The sequence below is a fragment of the Heterodontus francisci genome, chromosome 1 (genome assembly GCF_036365525.1).
Source record: "Heterodontus francisci isolate sHetFra1 chromosome 1, sHetFra1.hap1, whole genome shotgun sequence".
Lineage (NCBI taxonomy): Eukaryota > Metazoa > Chordata > Chondrichthyes > Heterodontiformes > Heterodontidae > Heterodontus > Heterodontus francisci.
The window spans coordinates 158,867,487-158,882,354 of record NC_090371.1 but is presented as its reverse complement, the minus strand read 5'-3'; the positions used below and the strand labels follow the sequence as shown (position 1 = coordinate 158,882,354).

Sequence of the window (14,868 nt, the reverse complement as noted above, 5' to 3'; positions counted from 1 at the left end):
CTATTACCACCTCCGGTACGTGGCTCCAATCTTACTGTACTTTTTAAAGCAACCTTTCAAGTCCAGTTACAGTTTTTGTTGCTTATCTGCACAAGCTTAAAAAATGAAAAACGGAAGCTAGGTTAACTGAACATTCTGGTGGTCAGGTCGGGTCGAGCGCGGGAAAAAAAAAAATGTAAGGACTCAAGCTGGGTCGGGCTTCATTTGCAGACCTGAGCAGGCCTTTACTCTGGAGTACAGTACTGGTCTCCTTATTTAAGGAAGGATGCAAATGCGTTTGGAGGCAATACAAAGAAGGTTTACTAGACTAATACCTGGAATGGATAGCTTGTCTTACGAGGAAAGATTGGACAGGCTAGGCTTATATCTGTTGGAATTTAGAAGATTAAGAGGCGACTTGATTGAAACACAAGATCCTGAGGGGTCTTGACAGGGTGGATGTGGAAAGGATGTTTCCCCTTGTGGGAGAATCTAGAACTAGGGGTCACCCATTTAAGACAGAGATGAGGAGAAATTTTTTCTGAGGATCGTGAGTCTTTGGAATTCTCTTCCTCAAAAGCAGTGGAAGCAGAGTCTTTGAATATTTTTAAGGCAGAGGTAGATAGATTCTTGATAAGTAAAGGGGTGGAAGGTTGCCGGGGATAGGTAGAAATGTGGAGTAATCAGTTCAGCAATGAACTTATTGAATGGCGGAGCAGACTCGAGGGGTTGAGTGGCCTACTCCTGCTCCAAATTCGTATGTTTGTATTGTTGGTTCTTCCCACATTACTCTCTCCTAACTGTGTTTAGGCCAGTCATATTAAGGCAGTCATTGATCTTTCAGGTCACAAACCTGAAATTTTAACACTGTTTGTCTCCACAGATGCTGCTAGACCAGTATTTCCAGCACTTTATTTTTATTTATCTTTCAGTTTCCATTATGACAAAATATTTACATCTAGAACATGTAGCTGTCTTCTCTTTACAGAAACTGACCTACTCTGCATTTCTAACATTTAAATTTTTTCTTATAGAAGGAACTCAGTTCTCCAAATTAGTACAATGTTCAAAAATTTTACTAGTACAAAAGATTTTACAAGAATGGAACTGACAAAATCTTAAGCTAAATATACATGCCAGAGCTTGTGTAATAAAGAGCTCACTAAAGTGTTTACGCCTCTACTTGATTAGAGTAACATTTTAGAATGAATTTAACCTTTAGTGTGCATGCAAAAGTTTCTCCTGGTCCAAATCAATATAAAAAATGTATTCGAAAGCAAAAGCTCTCTTTAAATCTTACCGCATAGTGGCTGTCTCCTAATCAGGGATGCATCTTCTCAGCAATTCCCTTGCCACCACGCTGCTGAAAGCAATGAAACAGTGCAAGGTTTTAGGGGTGTGGGGGGTAGGGGAAGAGGAGGAGTAAGAAAGAGAACAGGGATAAGAGAAGTCAGGAACAGAGGTGAATGCCAAAATGTTGTTCGTTTTACTACTCAACCTCATACTTTATGAAGTTTTCTTGATCAGATGATCAGTCTCTTTATTGACAGCTGTTTGCATATATACTTCAGAAACCTTTTGCAAAGCATTATTCAGGAGTAATTCTTTATAGCTTACATTAGAAATTACAGAACTTGATTTTATTTAGAAAAAAGACTTAAGTCTTCAAAAATGCCTGCAATCAGGCACCAATGCAAAAGGAATCAGACCTGATTTATACACATTTATAAAACCTAATTACATAACTAGACCATACAATGATATAGCACAGGAGGCTGCCATTTGGCCCATCGTGCCTCCGCTGGCTCTTAGAACTACCCAATTAGTCTTACACTCTTGCTCTTTCCCCATAGCTGCGCAATTTTTTTCTTCAAGAATTCATTCAATTCTCTTTTGAAAATTATTGAATCTATTTCCACTAGCTTTTCAGGCAGTACATTGCAGATTATAATTACTTGCTGCATAATTTTTTTTTTATCCTCATGCCACCTCTTGTTCCTTCAGTCCGTGCCCTCCAGTTGCTGACACTAATGCCACTGGAAACTGTTTCTCCTCATTAACTTCATGATTTTGAACATTGCTGTCAAACCTCCCCTTAACTTTCTATTCTGAGAACTCTAGTCTCTCTATATAACTGAAGTCCCTTGTGCTTGGTACCATTCTAGTAAATCTACTCTGCACTCTCCAAGGCCTTGGCAGCCTTCTTTTTAGAATTAGAATTAGAATATTACAGCGCAGTACAGGCCCTTCGGCCCTCGATGTTGCGCCGAGCTGTGAAACCATCTGACCTACACTATTCCATTTTCATCCATGTGTCTATCCAATGTCCACTTAAATGCCCTTAAAGTTGGCGAATCTACTACTGCTGCAGGCAGGGCATTCCACGCCCTTACTACTCTCTGAGTAAAGAAACTACCTCTCACATCTGTCCTATATCTATCACCCCTCAACTTGAAGCTATGTCCCCTCGTGTTTGCCATCACCATCCGAGGAAAAAGACGCTCACTATCCACCCTATCTAACCCTCTGATTATCTTATATGTCTCTATTAAGTCACCTCTCCTCCTCCTTCTCTCCAACGAAAACAACCTCAAGTCCCTCAGCCTTTCCTCGTAAGACCTTCCCTCCATACCAGGCAACATCCTAGTAAATCTCCTCTGCACCCTTTCCATAGCTTCCTAAAATGTCGTGCCAGAACTAGACAATACTTCAGCTGAGGCCTAACCAGTGCTTTGTAAAGATCAACATTTCCTTGTTTTTGTATTTTATACCTCTTATTTATAGAGCCAAGGATCACATACTTTTTTCAAAGACTTGTGTACATACACCCTCAAGTTACTCCCCCTTTAAAATTGTACCATGTAGATTATATTGCATTTACTCATTCTTCCCATCAAAATGAATAACTTCATACTTCCCTGGATTAAATTTCATCTGGCATGTATCTGCCCATTGCACCAGTCTGTCTAGCTCCTCCTGAAGTCTGTTACTATTCTCCTCACTGTTTACTAACATCCTGAATTTCCAAGTCTGCTGATGGCAAACAATTCACACCTTGTACATCCAAGTCCAGGTTATTTATATATATCAAAAAGAACAGTGGTCCCAATACTGACACCACTGAACACTTTCCTCCAATCTGAAAAAACTATTCACCACTACTCTTTGCTTTCTGTCCCTTAGCCAATTTTGTATCCATATATTCACTGCCCCTTTAATTCCTTGGGCTTCAAACGAGTCTACTATGTAGCACCTCAAATGACTCTTGAAATTCTATATACACATCAACCCACTCAAAGAACTCAGGTTAGTCAAATACCATTTGCCTTTTCCAAATCCTGGCTGACTTTCATTGAATAACCCACATTATTCCAAATGTCAATTAATTTTGTCCCAGATTAATTTTGTTAGGCTGACCGGCCTATAATTGCTGAGTTTATTTCTCTCCCCTTTTTTGAACAGTAGTGTATATTTTCAATCCTCTGGCACTACTCCTATATCCAAGGTGGATTGGAAGATTGTGGTCAGAGCCTCCTGAACCCAGGATGGATCCCATCCAGATTAAACTACTTTCTTCCTTTGAATGTTGCCAACTTTTGAAGTGCCTCCTCCATCTATCGAATAGCTCCACTACCCCCTCCTTTTCTGTGACATTCATTGCATCTGTTCACTAAAGAACAGGATGCTCAGTACTCATATGCCATGCCCTTTGCCTCCACAACAATCTCATTTCTGGTCCTTAATCTGTCCCATCCTTCCACTATTTGTGTGTTTACAAAAGACTTTTGCGTTCCCTTTTATGTTACCTGCTAATGTACTCTCATGCAATCTCCTCGCCCTTCTTATTTCCCTTTTCAGTGCTCCCTGTACTTTTTGTATTCAGCTTGGCTTTTCTACGGAATTAAGAACCAGACATTTATCGTAAGATCCCCTCGTTATTTCAAAACGTATCAGCAATGTTTTGAATATAGCTCAAGTGGTATCAGATATTAACTTGATACATTTGGCACATAAAAGCCTTGCAGATTTTTTAAGCTTGGATGGTTTCCTCGTTTTCTAAAAAAACTGACTCATGCTTGAACAATTATTCCCAGATGCCAGAAGCTCTCCCACACTTTGCACCAGTCTTGTTATTCTATAGCACACTACAGGACTGATGTGAGAGATGCAATAACAGAGCCTAATCCTGCCTTTGATTAATACTTTTATGTAACTTTCAGAGGTTATAGTTACCTTTACTAGCTAGCAAACAAGAATGGGAATACTGGTGGCTTTTACCCTGCCCTGCCCACATACAAACCCACTGCAGAGTACTTACTACTGTCCTGACATTTACTCACTCAGCAGTGAAGGATTAGAATTTGAAATCTTCTCAATTACTAAAGCCAGTTCACTTCTACTTAACACATGTTAAGCAAGCGCCAAGCTTCCAAATACATGCACATCTTACTGCCTAGACAGGCCACTATTTCTTAAACCCATGGTTGTGTCAAGCTTCTGCAACACCTTCACTGAGCAAAATGGTGTTTCTCCTCTTTCAATTTACCCTTCAGTTCAAAGGCCTATACATTTATTTGACAGCATCGCCTGCAACCCTACCAACGAAGATTTATATTATAAAATACAAAAGAGGCTTTGAGGGTTATCAAGGATTATACTTCCTTGAGTATAGAAGATTGAGGGGTGATCTGATCAAGGTGCTTAAAGTTTTAAAAAGGATTTGATAGGGTAGATAGAGAAACTATTTCCTCCAGTGGGGGAAATAATTTTAAAATTAGGAGCATAATGAGGTGTTTTCTCGCAAGCAGGGTAGTAGAAATCTAGAATTGTCTCCCAAAAGGTTACAGATGTTAAGACAATTGGTGCTATCTGGGATTATGGAATACAGGCAGGTAATTGAAGTCGAGGTATAGATCAGCCATTATTTAACTGAATGACAGAGGTTTGAGAGGCTGAATGGCCTACTCCTCTTCCTAATCTAGCTAAAATACCAATTCCTCTTCCACCTTCTCAGTAATTAGCCCCACTAATCTAGTTTTCAAATTAGGACTTTTACTTGATATGTACATGCTCGTCACGATCCACATTACAGAGCATGGTTTCCGAATAAGTCTTAAGAAAAATAAAGAACTTTTATATAGCGCCTTTCATGACCACAGGACATTCCAAAGCACTTTATAGTCAGTCAATTAAGCATTTTGAAGTGTAGTCACTGTTGTACCGTAGGAAACAGCAGCCAATTTGCACACAGCAAGCTCCCAGTAACAGTAATGTGATAATGACCAGACAATATGTTTTTGTGAAGATTTGGTCAGGATACTGGGGATAACGCCACTGCTCTTCTTTGAAATAGTGCCATGGATCTTTTATGTCCATCTGAGAGAGTAGACATGGGGCCTCAGTTTAACATCTCATCTGAAAGACAGCACCTCCGACACTGCAGCATTCCCTCAGTATTGCACTGGAGTATCAGTCTTAATTTTTGTGCTCAAGTCCTGGAGTGGGACTTGTATCCACACCCTTCTGACTCAGAGGCCAAAGTGCTAACAACTGAGCCATGGCTGACACTAAAAACCAATAAATGTAATATATCAATGGCTGTAAAATAAGCAGTATTTATCTTCAAAAGCAAAAAATGTTTCTGAAATTTTAGTGATTATGGAATAGGGAAGTTATGGATATCCATAGAAAAACCCGACCCATTTCCATTGATCTTTCAAAAAAAAATTTGAAAACACTTCAATTTTCCCTTCACTCAAGTACTACCATGGCACGTCTTGAGATGAAGATCCTTAAATACCCCAATTTTTGATTTTCAAATGTGATAACAGTTGTACATGATTCATGTAGATTTTACCATTTAATGATTATAAAATTGGGGGGTAGAAACGGGGCGAAGCTAAAATTCTATACCATTCTTCTTGTCCTGCTAGGCGGCACAGTGGCGCAGTGGTTAGCACCGCAGCCTCACAGCTCCAGCGACCCGGGTTCAATTCCGGGTACTGCCTGTGTGGAGTTTGCAAGTTCTCCCTGTGTCTGTGTGGGTTTCCTCCGGGTGCTCCGGTTTCCTCCCACATGCCAAAGACTTGCAGGTTGATAGGTTAATTGGCCATTAGCAATTGCCCCTAGTATAGGTAGGTGGTAGGGAAATATAGGGACAGGTGGGGATGTGGTAGGAATATGGAATTAGTGTAGGATTAGTATAAATGGGTGGTTGATGGTCGGCACAGACTCGGTGGGCCGAAGGGCCTGTTTCAGTGCTGTATCTCTAAACTAAAACTAAAAAAAACTAATGACAGTGCAATTTAATCAAAACCTAAAAGTAAATGTCATCTTGTGCTGATATATCGAATTGCCAGAAAACGTGTGTAAAAATGAAAAGATATGCCAATTTATATTGTGGAAATTCCTAATATTTTAAAGAGGATGCACAGATCAAATGGTTGGTCAACTTATCACTCCTTGAGGTAAAATTTCTGCCAGGGTTCTCCTGATATTCTGTTGTAACTTTGCCACAAATGCTGGTGAACTGTTTATGCCTTTTCTCCTGGGGTTCTGCCAAAGTTTCTGCAACAGATTAGGAGAACCCCTATGGAAATTCTATGCCTAATCTCTAAATAAAGCAGAAACAACTTTTGTAAGAGGAATAATTAATACGCTTCTTTGCAAAGGGGGACTGAAATGTATGCACATTGTCAGCACTTCTCATAGTACAGTGAAGTTCTATTGATGCCAAGGTAATTTAGCTAGCATAAATGGAGAACATACAGAGTAATAGAAAACTTTATAGTCATGTAAAATAGTTTTAACTACTTTTTTTCCCTGTGCACTGGGATGCAGAACAATGAATACTGAGGACATACTTTACCAACTATACATAAAAAAGACAACTTGATCACATTTTACTAGTTTTCAATTTTATGTGCAAAAGCATCAAGGTGCTTTACTACAAATTACAACCTATAAACACAATAATTAAAACAGCTGAAATCTGTACAGATCAAGGATTATTAAACACATCATAGGAAAACAGAATCACAGTAAATGTTTAACACCACAAGACACATTGTCCAGATAACATTGTTTTCATTAGAAAATATTGTAATAAATAATGAATATAGTGCAATTGATTTATGCATAAATATAACTAATCATCTAAAATCAGTTTTACATTAACCAACTTTTAAAATCAAGGCAGCCAGAGTTTAGCTATATTACTGTGATAATGGAAATACTGTACTGCAATTTGAAAATAAACAGAAGTGATAAATCTGTACTTACTGTAAACTAAAAATCAGTTTTACTAAACGTAATATACAATATAAAATTTCCCCATTATCTACCAGAAAATGGTTTTAAACATTACTGAGCAGTAATTCTAAAAACAGAGGCACTGTTTTGTAATACAAAATTTTTCCAGAAACATTCTTCAGTACTAAAGCTGGTTGTCACGATATTAATATATTTATGGTGAAAAAAATCTAATTAAAAATGGAGTGGCACAGTTGTTAAATAGGTCATGTTTCAGAAATTTGCTTTCCGATCACTAAAGACAATTAAACATTTGTTTTATACACTTCACAAAAGGCTAAGAAGCTCCTACAAAATTAAAAATGGAGAAACTACATTTGTTCTAATCAATTTCAAGAACTTATTTCACTTAATAATGCCAATGACCGCTAAAGAGTTTAAATGTTTTCCATATTTTAAAATGCTGCATTTCTTCCATTCAACCTAAAACTGATTTACTCACTGTATGCATTTTCTCAGTCTGTTTAGCCTTTCGTTCGGAAAATAAAAATTTGAAATGCCTTTGTCATGCTTGACTACAAAATAACTTTTCCTGTTGCATGATTCAGATTACTAATGGTCTTATAATGTAAAAACAGCAAGGAGAGGAATGAGAGAACGATGACCATATATTTTAATGTAACTATCATAATATCATGACATCCCTAGTACTAAGTTAGAATCGTGTTTTGTAGGGCTTGCTCAGCATTTTAATTACTTTTGCTTAAATTGTGGCCAAATTCTAAAAATTACTAAATTGAAAAATGCCACTTAATGACAGGTTAGCAGAAAGCTGCCACATCTATACTGCCAAACTGAGTAGCTGGCAGAGCAAGCCCAATCTTTTTTCATATTATATGCGACAATTTAAAGAGAAAAGGTAACTTCATCTGATCCTTAAAATTCAGAATAAAATTTTTCAATTTTGTTTCAAAAACGTCAGTTTGAACCACAAAGGCGAAGCCTTAAACATAAATTCACACAAAAGGTTTTTAAAAATTGCCCTATTCTAAGTCACAAAATTAGAAAACTGGATCATCAGCAACAGAAGAGAAACCTAAACTGTTCAAAGCTTTTCTTTCTTATCTAAGCATATTGAGACCCTGAATTTAAAAGCTTCTTTCTGTTAAATCCATGCCAAAACACAACTGCTGAATTTGGTACTCATAAAATGATAATGTATATGGACACAAAAAACGAAATAGTTGGATTACTTTTGTAAAACTAGAAGTAAAACAACTGAAGTTGGTGCTCAGAATGATAATGTATATGGACACAAAAACAAATGGTTGGAATATCTTTGTAAAACTTGAATTTTTAAAGTCTCTGACAAGAACACTTAGCAGCAGGTAAGTTTACAGTTAGCAAAATTCTGTCTTGGGAGTGTGAGAAATTGTAACCTTGTTACAACATACTATACCTACAATTTTAAAAAAAAATTAAATACAGACTAACAAGAGCAACAAAACATACTATTCTCAAGCTTATTCAGTGCAACTTATGCATCATGCTCTATACAGTGCTCTATCGATTCGTTAGTCATTCCTTTTGCACCAATAGCTTATGTTTCTCAAAAAAATCAATCATATTTGCATTTTCAATTTCTAGGGATCACAAGTATTTATTCAAGAATTCACTCCATTCTCAAACCCCCAAACTTGAGATGACATTTTAAACCTTTTCCATTCTTAAATAATTACAGGTACCCAAAAGCTAACAGCAAACAAAAACTTTAGAACAAAATAATTCCCAACAGTGGGCACTCTGGAGCTCCAATGTTTTACGCACGGATACAGGAAATTTAATCTTCCATCTCACGGAGTTGCCAATTTCATCCACTCTGCTTCCGTGCAAAGGCTGGGGGGGTTGCGGTGGTGGGGAGGAAGGGAGAAATAAATTCTTCTCATGGCTGCTATGGAAGTCAGCCAGTGGAAGGTTCAGACTCAAGAGCAGGATGCTTGCCTGCAAAGTAGCACATAGTAAGTGGACTGGGAGATTGGAGGAATGGAGGGAACAATAACCTCAAAAATAAATAAATTTGCCAACAGGACAGATTACTTAGTACATAGCTCCTAAAACATGATCTGTTTTAACCAGTCAATCCACCATTGGCACGCCCTAAAATTTGCATTTTAAAACTTGTGAAATGTCCGCATTACTTCACAATTTGACATGTACATCTGAACAGTGTGATTTATACACAATAGCCAGGACTTAAACATAGCACACAGAGTGCTGAAAGTTTTCATTGATTAAAAAATGTTTACAAGTTTCTCTCTAAATTGATGAATTCATTGAACTTTTAATAAGTTGGCAGGTTGATTTTATACTTAAGAATTGAATTTCCTTACCTATTTTAGGTAGTAAGACTGGTCAGTTCATTTCTATTCCTGACTTGGGCTCAGTGAGCCAATCCTATAAAATAATGCTGTGTGTGACTATTATTTGTGTCTTACAACTGAATTATTGAAAACACCTATAATGCGGCATTTTTCTTACTAGACATTGACTTTTCTAAATCACAATTAGTTTTATTCTACAAGAGTATTATGAGAACTAGCACATGCGACTGTACTAAGTATATTCCTTTTTACGTACAGTCAGATCCCTGCTTGAAACTATGCTTTGCCTGAAGGCCAAAGGGTGGTTTTACAATACTAGTTGAATTAGCATTTACTGTATAGTGAAGTCCATCTGAGTCACATCCCTTATAATAGGATTTATGTAGACTTGTTGCTACTTTTGGAGCTGCTTGTCCCTGAATTTGTCATACTGAACAACCCAGTGTCCGTTAATCTGAGTTTCTTCTTCGGAGGCGTCTTCAGTGTCCCAGATCTTTCTTTTACTTTGTATTCTAAAGTGCTGTGAGGTACTCCATAAATTCCTTGTGCTTTCGAGACACTCATTTTCCCACTCATTACCATTGTAATAGCTTCTTCCAAAATGTCATGATCATATTGCCGATAGCGGCCACGCTTTTTCCTTGGCTGCTTACTGTCTTTCAGACTAATATGATCCTGACTATCATTTTCAGATGTCACATCAATCGTGCCATTCTTTACATTAAGACATAGCGGAGAAAGGTCTCCATGCAGTAGGTAGGAATCAACACTAGAATGAGTCAAAGGTAAGGAACATTCAATTTTACTCTGCTTGGGCAGGATAGTTTTGAGTTTTTGAAGAGCTGATCCTTCCAGCAGCGAGGAGGTTTTTGATACCTGGTACATAACATCGAAGAGACCACAGCGGTCAGGCTGGGACTTGGGCACAGAGCTTGCTCGTACCTGAGGGATTTTTAACTGAACAAAAGAACTACTGACACTTTCATTATGAAGACTGTCATCTTTTTCTTTCAGCTGCGTAACCATTCTTTGCAGGGTTAACTGATGGAGGTAACTGGAAGCGGTGGGGAATTTCAACTCTGAGGTTTCAATATGAGTGAGTTTTCGGCGCTCGCTGCATTGATCAGAACTACGTTCTGCCTGAGCTCTAGCCCATGATGCAACTTTTTGTAGAAGAGCATTAGGTTCCCCAAAGGTCTTCGAGAAACAACCTTCTCTGATAGCTCTGGTTTTACTTTTCTGCGGTGCTGCTCCTCCTGATAAGGCTTCCAAGTGGAGAAGTAAAGTCTGGTGAGGTATTCCATAAAGTATGGCTGCTTTGTTCATGTCCAATGCCCCTGACTGGATGTCTTTCAAGGCCTTTGAAAGCAAACCATCTGCAAATTCAGCACTTCGTTTCACATGCTCCTCAGTGTTTATCTGTAGTCTCCTAGGATGGATGGAATGAAACGATGGTAAGCTGACGCATGACACTGGCACACAGCTATGGAAGGGAAGGGTCCACTCCTTTATTACAGGCTTGCTTGGGTAACATCACTGCTTCTCTCATTGTTTAAGTCTTTTGAGTTCTGGTTGTTACTGCTTAAAGTTGCAAAAGGTTACAGTTCTGGTAGGGCAGTGTAAATGTTTGCACTTCTAAAGCGGCCTTGGCAAGAGCTTTATGTTACAGTTCAATATTTGTGTTAATGTTTCTTGCAGTTGTTATCCCGTGATAGTTGCTTGCAAAACAAAAGATACAACTTTCACAGTTTTAGAGCTTCAATTATTGTCCTTTTCAATTTACTGTATTATAATGGCATTCTAAGTCCTAAAGCAATGTGTTAGTAGAAATGTGACGTTACCGCTAAACAAGTAATAAAAGAGTCAACCCTCTTTTTTTTTTCCAGGCAGGGTACTGCAATCGCAACATGCTAAGAACATTTTCCAAAACATTGCACAAAACATAAAGCACAGGCCACATTAATACCGCACAACAATTCACAGTGACAATTCAAATGTGACATATTACTAATAATAATTAGTACTACTAATAATTTTAAAACACATCCAAGCTAAACAAATAAAGATGTAAATTTTTGTTTTTGGCCACCTGTCGTTTAGTAGTTAACCTAAATAACAAAATATAAAACCAAAAGCAGACATTGGATAAAGAACATTATTCATTTAGCATTTTTTTTTTAAATAAAAGGCTGTGGAATCTTTACTACTGTTCCCCAGTTAACACAAATGGCCTAGAAATACAATCTTCAAGGTATTTTAAACAAGCTATGAAGTGCCAGAAGTGTCAAAGTTAAATATGAAATAAGTTACATAAATGTGTAAACACTGCAGGAGTACGTGACAATGGTTATTTAACAGAAACTTGTATGCTTTCAATTCAAGGAAATTTAGCAATATTAATGGCCCCATTGTATTATCTGAATATTCATTGCTACTTAAAAGCAAAGTTTTAGCTGTGCTCATATTTTGTGGTATTATGAATTGTAAATATTAACTGATAAGTTATGAATATTTGTCTAATGTCTGTATAATGATTGCTATCTGGTAATAGAAGATTTTTGCGAATAGCATTTAGTTTAAAAGAATCCCCCCAGCCTTACGCTTTAGAATGCATTCTGAAGATACAACTCTAATTTTCAAAAGTTCCTTTAAGGTTACAACATAAATTAATATTTATATTAATGTTAACCTAACTATTAATACATGTACTAAGATACAATGTTTCTACACCTGGTTTTAACATCCAATATCCCCATTTGTCACGGAAGTGACAGCATCTCAATGCAGCTTTTATTAAATATGTATTTTTTTTTTAAGTGACCAGAACAAACTTGCATGTTTTAACCAAAGTCCACTTTCTAAATATTTCATGGGGAAGTGGTGTCTAGGTTAAATAGTATTGTCTTGGAGGTGACGATGTATATAATGCTATACTATAGCTAATCAAAACTATGCTCCTAGCTCATTCTTTAGCATATTAAAATCAACTGCAAAAGCTGATTTTCTGTGAATTTATTCTCATGTTCATTTGAAAAAAGGCATTATTCTCAATACTGAAATATTGCTGAATTTGTTACACATGCATCTCTTCTTGTTCTGAGCTGTTCCACGGATGTCAGTTACATGACAAAAAACTGTCCCCTGGAAGATTTCATTCCTTTCAGTGGATCCAAAACCTTACACTAGTCTGAGAGCTCAGTGGTCCAAAGGAACAAAAAACACTAGTAGGCAGTAGAGGAGTAGATTTGATTTGGGATGCAAGTATCCCATTCTGCAACAGAAGTCACTGGAGTGGCTTTTGAAGGAAGGTGACCCTAAATAGTGGGTTTGTTAGGCAAAAAATTTGACAGTACTGTGAATATCTATATTTGTTTTTCTCCTTCTACAGGGATGGGAAAGTAATTTAAACAGAAATGATTATTTTCTTTCCTTTTGAAGAATCTTGGTATTTTAAAATGGGACAATAGAAAATGGTTTAGGGACCATCAGCCAAGTGAGTGCAGCTGGATGAGCCTTGTTGCAAGCAATGTAATTCACCATTAACTTCTTTAAAAAACTATGGTTACAATGTAATTATAGTTACTTGGCACCTGGAGTTCTTTCATGGTTCTGCAAGTAAATGTACTGCATGATGGCTGTACAATCCAGGAAGAACAGATATGCAATTCCTAACCTACTGGGGCATTCTGGTAGGGGCCTGACTATTGGGTGGAGGGTGGGGGGGAAAATACGTAGCCAGAGTTCTCACTCTGGATGAAAAGTGCTTAGGAGGACTACTGATGGAAACAGAAATGTGTTTGGCTGTTGTCCTTTGCAAAGACTACAAACTATTTGTTTAGACTCATTTGCGAAAAATAACTTGGGTAGGCACCAGAGAACTGTCAGAACTGAAAAAAGCACAAGACTGGAGGGAGGCAAGAAAATCATTCACAAAGACTAAATTTACAGAATCCTCCTCTGAACTTCAGACAGACAATTTAAATTTGGAGATTGAACAAACTACAGTAAACAAAATCAAAGACATAAATACATTTGATACCACCTAATGAAGAAAAATTAAATACATCATAGAACTTAAAGAAAAATAACTTTCATTTATAAAATACTTTTCATAACCTGAGGGCATCCCATAGTGTTTTACAGCCAATAAAGTACTTTTTGAACTGTAGCCACTGTTGTAATGGAAACACAGCAACTAATTTACATATTGCAAGGTCCTACAAAGAGCAATGAGATAAATAACAAAGTGATCTATATTTTAGTAACGTTGATTGAGGAATAAACATTGACCAGGGCACTGGGGAGAACTCCCCTGCTCTTTTTTGAAATAGCCCCATGGGAATATACTTCCCGTAAGGACTAAACGCCATTCTCCCAGTTTCTCCATTGCATTTATTCAGACGATATCACCTTCCAGTGCTTCCGAAATGTCTGTCTTTCTCCTCATCCGAGAAGTCCCCATCAACCATGGTTGACAGGACCCTGCACGTTGCCCCTAGAACCATAATAGGTTGCCTCCTCGTTACTTCCCACCCCAACCATCCTCCAAATTCAAAGAATCCTCTTCCAACATTTCTGCCACCTCTAGAGTGATGCCAAATACATTATTCCCTTCCCTCTAACGCACTGGCTCACTTCTCCATCACCCCCAACACAGACGCCCCTTCCCATGCAAAAGCAAGAGATACAACAACTCTAACTTCCTCAAGCATCTCCTGTGGCTCAGATGATAGTAATCTTGCCTCAGTCAGAATGCCATCCAGGGCTTGAGCACACAAATCTAAGCTCACATTCCAGTGCAGCAATGAGGGAGCACTGCACTGTTGAAGGTGCCACCATTCAGAGGAGACATTAAACCAAGTCCCCTCAGGTGGATGTAAAAGATGCCATGGCACTATTTTGAAGTTGAGCAGGGGCATTTGCCCCTGTATCCTGGTCAATATTTATCCCTCAATCAACATCACTAAAAACAGATTACCTGGTCAGTATTACACTGCTGTTTGAGAGAGTTTGTTGAGTATATACTGGCTGCTGTGTTTTGATGTAGCGCGAACTCTAGCGCGACGGAGTACTGCTGCAACAGAGTACGTAACTCAGGGAATTTGGTCAGTGAGGGAATTTTAAGGGTTAATCTCTTTAAAAAATCTAGTCAAGTTTTGCATTTCACCATTGAACTGAACTTTCACCTCAACCTGTAGCTTCTTTCATAGTTGCAGCCAGTGGTAAACAAGCTGCCTGCTGGTGGCAGCTGCACATT

The 14,868-nt window shown here is 37.9% G+C and overlaps 1 protein-coding gene across 20 annotated transcripts in view; it reads right to left on the bottom strand.

Moving 5' to 3' along the window:
• The window catches only part of lcorl (ligand dependent nuclear receptor corepressor-like), a 168,607-nt gene that overhangs the window by 75,132 nt on the left and 78,607 nt on the right, over positions 1 to 14,868 (bottom strand). For 2 of the 20 annotated variants that reach the window (XM_068037677.1, XM_068037793.1), the window contains exon 7: positions 6,892 to 11,040. The exons of 11 other annotated variants lie outside the window; for them this stretch is intronic. In XM_068037677.1, the coding sequence (XP_067893778.1) occupies positions 9,990 to 11,040 (1,051 nt within the window). In that variant the 3' untranslated portion in view covers positions 6,892 to 9,989. 7 more of the 20 variants (XM_068037761.1, XM_068037786.1, XM_068037666.1 and 4 more) reach the window with 6 other exon arrangements.